The following is a 6,000-nucleotide window of genomic DNA, read 5'->3' on the forward strand; positions in this document are numbered from 1 at the left end:
CAGCCTTGAACCAGTACTATTATATTTCCTTAATGCCATCTCATTAACCACACTATTTAAAATGAAAACTGTATTTAGCCAAGGCTTTCCCAAAATGTGTGTGTGTTCTTCGGAGAAAAAGCAGAGGTGATGAGTCAATGATAATCAAATTAAGTTAAAAGATTCCCAAGATATCATGCAGGAATGAATCCTGAGTTTTACCTTGCATTTTTAAAACTTTTGGTATTTGAATATGGAATCCCTTTTAATATTTGCAAAATACAGAATTTATCCTTATGTATTTATTCCAAATATGAAATCAATCAGAATGATCCTACAACCAACTGCAAATATAAAAGTAATCATTCCTAAATATGAATCAAACCTTCTCTAAGTTAAAAGAGGTATAAAGTGCCCCTTGCCACTTTCCCTTACTTCATCTATAAACAAAGGAGTGGGTGAGGAGCTGGTAATTATCATTTATTTCAACACTGGGTTTCCAGCTCATAGCTTCCTAAGCTTATTTCCAGTTTGCTTACTGTTAATTTCAAGAAATAAAAAGTTAAAAATGCCCTTGCACATCTGATACAGTATTAATACCATGCTGATGTTTATTACATGGACACTATGGATCAAATTCTGAAACACAACTTTGGGGGTGGGAAGCATTAAGCAGCCTGTTTTTCTCCCCCAAAAAAGGTAATTGATTGTATTACTTCTCAGAAGTTCAAACAATATAAATAACTAGGCAATTTTTAAAAGAAGTATTCTGGCCCTGCTGGGCGTGGCTCAGCAGCTGAGCACCGACCTATTATCCAAGAGAAAATGGTTTGATTCCCAGTCAGGGCACATGCCTGGGTTGCGGGCTCAATCCCTGGTGGAGGCTGTGCAGGAGGCAGCCAATCAATGACACTCTCATCATTGATGTTTCTATCTCTCTCTCCCTTCCTCTCTATGAAATCAAAGATATATTTAAAAAAAAAAAAGTATTCTGGATAATAGTAAATGTGGTCCTTTCAACAACAGTATGATTTGTTTCAATGAGAGAAGACTGATTTTTCTGAAGAATCCCCAGTTTCACAGTAGTCTCTTTTTGCGCACACACACACATACACAGATACAGACACAAATACTGTAAAACCTATTGCCCTCACATGTATAAAAAGTCTCCATAAATGTTAGGAAAAGCTGAAAAAACAACAAATGGCATATGCCAAACAAATACAAAACTGGCATGCATTAAGACTTTAAAAATATATATTTCAGCCCAGCTGGCGTGGCTCAGTGATTGAGCATTGACCTATGATCCAGGAGATCAAGGTTAGATTCCCCGTCAGGGCACATGCCAGGGTTGTGGGCTCAATCCCCAGTAGGGGGCATACAGGAGGCAGCCGATCAATGACTCTCTCATCATTGATGTTTCTTATCTCTCTCTCCTTCACCCTTCCTCTGAAATCAATAGAGACATATTTTATATATATATATGTATGTGTATATATATATTAGTTAAATAAATACCTTTAAATTGTCACAATGAAACCACAGCTTTAGTAGATAACTGAGGATTAAGTGGAATAAATCTTTTGCTGTAGTACTTTTACTCTAGACATGTATATCAATTCCTTTGTGGACAGCTTGATGGCAGAAACCCAAAAGCTAAATTTTAGATATATCTTAACCTAAGCATTTTTTTAAAGTTCTGTTTTAATTTCAGTAATACAAAAAGCATATCCTAGATTACCTGAATTACTAGCTCATAACTAAATGCTGAATTATTTCAGTGTCTAAGGTTGCAATGTGTTGATTACAGTGGCATCAAGTAGGAACTGACAACCTAAAATAGTAGTAGTTTATACCAATCCATAAACATCCTCAGGGTCCTTAGGTTCTCATTTGAGAAACGTTACCCTCAACTTTTACAAGTATGTTTAGCTATAATGAAATTCATAACCCTTTGAAAAGTCTAACTTCCACAACACATCTAACTTGAATTATATAACCCCAAAAAAAGCCCCAAAACCCAGGACTTTATAAAAAAGTATCAAATTTATTTCAATATCTACTTTCATTTTTAAATTAAAGCTGTTGGAAAATTTCTGTAATTTAAAATTCATTACCAAAGATGAGGAAAATATTAATAAGCTATTAAATACTGACAGTGAGTAAAATTACTGGACCAGGCATTTATAAAAGCCATGTTTCATAGTAAAAAGTTCCAGTTATACTTAACGGAAGAAAATATCCTTTAGCTTTTTATTTCTAATTACAACACATTCTCATTTTGACATAATTTATCTTTTTTCAACCAATTACTACGATGCCAAACAAAAATTTTCCAAATGTTAAGCCTTTCTTTACCACTTATGAAATATGACTTACTCTTTATGAGTTCCTTAAAAGAAATTTGAAATTTTAATTTTCACTGTGAACTTGTTTGATCAAAAATTATAGTACATCACTACATGAGTTCAAATAAAGAATGGAATAAAAATTAAAAGTGGTATCTCTATAATCAGCAAATTATCAGATAAGACATTGTAACTACTTCAGATTTCTTCTTAGCACAAGTAAGACTAAACTGGTTCCAAAGTACTACAAGGTTTGGAATTTTTACTCCAAGTTTGAAATCATAGTGTTACTCTATTCAATAAGTCATCTCTAAGTAAATGGCAGTGTTCATAAGTACAGAAATTGTTAGTAGGTGGTACTCTATACAGTCAAGATAATTAAGAGAATTTTTTATAAAATTAGATTTTAAAAAAGGCAGAATGTCTGAATTACCAGTATCTGAAAGACTAAAATGAGAAAAATGTAGAAAATTGAAGTACTCATTGATTAATAATATTTTGCTTTGAGAAAGCCAGAAATGACTAAGAAATAAGCAATAATGATAAAAGATGTAATTAATACACTGTATCTCTTTTTAAGCCAAAGCACACTTTTCACCTCAGGACAGTTCTCATTTTTACATTCTTAGTTTCCTTTGTCCAAAACAGGACCCTTTTTTGAGCCAGTATTTGAATAGAGTTTCTAATCTAAAGTCATTTTTTTTCTCTCTACAGGATGTTTTAAGCTGCAAAATGGCAATGACTAAATCAGTTATAAAGAATTTGTAGAATAAATGCTGATTTACAATAACTGTCAATAGACTTCTATACCGAAGCCTAAAAGTTACTACAGTAGAGGTCAGAACTAGATCGATTCTTCCATATGCTCAGGCTCAGTTTACTAAATACTGTCATAATCCAGAAAAGAAACCTTAGAGAGTCCTTCCAAAGCTGCATAATTTCCCAAATGAATTTCCTCTGGTTGCAGAGCCTGTTCATTCCTTCAGTCCTTTTTCAGTCGTTTAGCTTTTGCAATATTTTCTTGACGTTTTTGTTTTTTCTTTTGCTCCTTTTCCCTGGCCTCAATCATCTTGGCCAATTTCCAGGACAGTACAGCACTTGCTAGAAACAATGGAGTAAGAGCCAAAATAACTGTTGTAAGGAAACCATATGGGTCCTTTGCAGCCCATTCCACAACATACTCAGCCCAAGCTTTTATGTCAAACATCTTTGCAGCCCTGTTAGGAAAGACGGAGTGGAGGAGAAGAGAACAAGAGAAAAAAATATGTGGTTAATCAAATTTTGAAAAAGTTACGATATAATCAGTTAACTCAGAATTCCATTATCACTCATTAGTTGTTTTTTAAAAGTACTAACTAGTATTATTTTAATAGACTAATATCTCCAGTTAAGAATGATTCAATTAGGACAACCAGAAGAGTGACACTTAAGCTGTGAAGGCGTAGGAGATAAAAGTAAAAACCATGTGGAATCTGTCATAAAGGCTATTTATTCTCACATGCTGCCTATATTCAAGATCAATTTTAGCCGCAAACTTTTATAAGAATCTTGAGTTTTATACACTCATTCTAGGAAACAGCTGAGTCCCATTTATCGTGTTTTTGGTTGTTTTTTTTACATAGTCTTACTACTATTAAGTACTAATTACCAAAAATACAAATCATCAAATTTGGTGTTAGAAAAAGACAAGCCACAGAATACAAGAAATGCTTGGAGAAGGGGAGGTAATGGATAGCCCTGGCCATTTCCAGGAATAAAAAGAAGCCACAATAATATCCATTCATATGCAACGAGATGTAAACAAAATGTGACATGCTATTTTATGCCCTCTTTCAGCTTTGAAGACTCCTACTTGAAGACATAATTTAATAAATGAGAATATATTTAAACAATGAGAAAATTAACCATGACAGGTGCCATGCATTTTGTTCATTTTGTTCCCTTTTGAGTTGATAAGGGAGGGTCATCTAGCAAATGAGGATAGTGTGGATTTGAGTGTCATTTTTTATTTTGCCCTAGAAGCTTTTCTACCTTTCACATTTGTATCAACCACTATTCAAAGTGGAGAATTAGAATACCTTGGTAGGAATGGTTGTATACACAGTCACAATTTCAGCTGGGATTTACAAAATTATCTACCTTTGCTTGAGTTGTGATCTCTAACTCTGTCCTGGGCTTATTAGTGAGACAATTGCAACTTCAGATGGATGACCCTTGGTTGGTTGTCTTCTTCTTTAGCTCTACTATACACTTCTGAGAGATGGTTTAAATTCTGTATGCTGGATGGGTTGAAAAGAATACATAACAGAATAAAAAGTTTAAGTCACAACTTTCAGGACAAACACAATTTTAAATGAAAAATTTCTAATACTAGATATGCAACCTAGAAGTGATACCTAAAGTTGCCTGGCACAATATTGACATCTAATACCTAGTTCTTTCTTCCTTATTGGAAGAAAGAAATTACTACAACTGCAAATGCCTTATAAGAAAATCGTAATTACTGGAAATCATTTATTTTACAAAGTAACATTTCAACAATACAATTATGAATTTTATAATTCAGTGACATAAAAAGACGTTAGCTCACTGACGTTATAACATATCCATTCCTAGATCTTGAACTTTTTATACTATGTTAACTACTTATTTATAGGATTAAGCACATAATTACAAAGTCAAACACCTCACCTTATTCTTAAAAGTTTTTTTCTCTCCCCATTACACGATTTGTGTTGTCCATAGAAGAATCTGAAGAGATAACCTAAACAAAATATAAATCACCCACCATCACTTCAGAAAACCTAATTCCACTAGTTATAATTATATCTACGGTTTCCTCATTATTTTCAACTGAACACACATTAAAGTGCCTAAGACATTGTTAAGTATCCCAGCTCATCTTCCCACCGCCTACCCTCAAATTCGTACGCCCCACCCACAGTCGGAACCAGGCTGTACAGAAATCCATCCGTTTCAACGTCAGCCCAGCAATGAATCAACTAACGCAAAATTCAGAGACAAGCAAACGAACTCTGCAATAAGAGCACAGCGGGAGTGAAGGGCCCGGTTTACCGCAAGGGTTAGCCACGGACACGAAGAAAGGCGCCTCCCCAGTGCCTCCCGCACCTTCACGATACCACTTTCCCTTCCGTAAGAGGTCTGCCGGGCTCGATCTCCGGGCCGGACCCGCGCCTCAAGCTGCAGCTGAAGGCACTTCCCGGCCTCACGCACCTCCGCCGCTTCCTCGGGTTTCCCCCTCGCTCACGCCTCGCTACCCCCCGGGCCGCCAGTCCCCGGGGGCCCCGTTCCCCGGCCCTCTCGGCCCGGCCGAGTGCGGGCCCTGCGGGACTCGCAGAACGGCCGTCGCGGGGAATCCTGGGCAGGCCCCGCCACACCTCGCGTCCCCGGGGCTGCGGCCGCCGCCGCTGGGCGCGAGGGCAGAACCCGCCCGGCAGCCCACCAGCCTCCCGCGCATCGTGCCCAGGACCTTGGGCTCGGACCCCGACTCCCAACTCACCGCCAGGCCGGAAGCAGGAAGGCGGAAGCCCGGGCCTCCCCGCCCCGCCCACGGTCGGCCCCAGCCTGGATCCGGCCTGAGGAAGTCCAGGGGCCAGTTTCCGGCTGCGCAGTCGCTGCGTGGTCCGGGGACCTGGACTCCGGGACGCGGGAC

The 6,000-nt window shown here is 38.0% G+C and overlaps 1 protein-coding gene across 3 annotated transcripts; it reads right to left on the bottom strand.

Annotated features, from left to right (window-relative positions):
• Nucleotides 1-2,006: 2,006 nt before the first annotated feature.
• On the bottom strand, nucleotides 2,007-5,471 carry SMIM15 (small integral membrane protein 15). 3 transcript variants are annotated; one of them, XM_087815374.1, is made up of 4 exons: nucleotides 5,457-5,471; nucleotides 5,019-5,091; nucleotides 4,467-4,606; nucleotides 2,007-3,544 (listed from the first exon to the last, which is right to left on the bottom strand). In XM_087815374.1, exon 4 carries the CDS (start codon nucleotides 3,532-3,534, stop codon nucleotides 3,310-3,312), a length of 225 nt encoding a protein of 74 aa, XP_087671500.1. In that variant the 5' UTR covers nucleotides 3,535-3,544; nucleotides 4,467-4,606; nucleotides 5,019-5,091; nucleotides 5,457-5,471; the 3' UTR covers nucleotides 2,007-3,309. The 3 variants fall into 3 exon arrangements, with proteins under 3 accessions (XP_087671500.1, XP_016054228.1, XP_087671499.1); XM_016198742.2 differs by lacking the exon at nucleotides 5,457-5,471 and having other exon boundaries at nucleotides 4,467-4,599; nucleotides 5,019-5,189; XM_087815373.1 differs by lacking the exon at nucleotides 5,457-5,471 and having other exon boundaries at nucleotides 5,019-5,189.
• Nucleotides 5,472-6,000: the final 529 nt, after the last annotated feature.

This window comes from Miniopterus natalensis, chromosome 3 (genome assembly GCF_054644295.1).
Source record: "Miniopterus natalensis isolate mMinNat1 chromosome 3, mMinNat1.hap1, whole genome shotgun sequence".
NCBI lineage: Eukaryota > Metazoa > Chordata > Mammalia > Chiroptera > Miniopteridae > Miniopterus > Miniopterus natalensis.

Excerpts from the sequence above, each read along its gene's own strand:
- SMIM15 (XM_087815374.1), bottom strand. The coding sequence starts at position 3,534 with ATGTTTGACATAAAAGCTTGGGCTGAGTATGTTGTGGAATGGGCTGCA.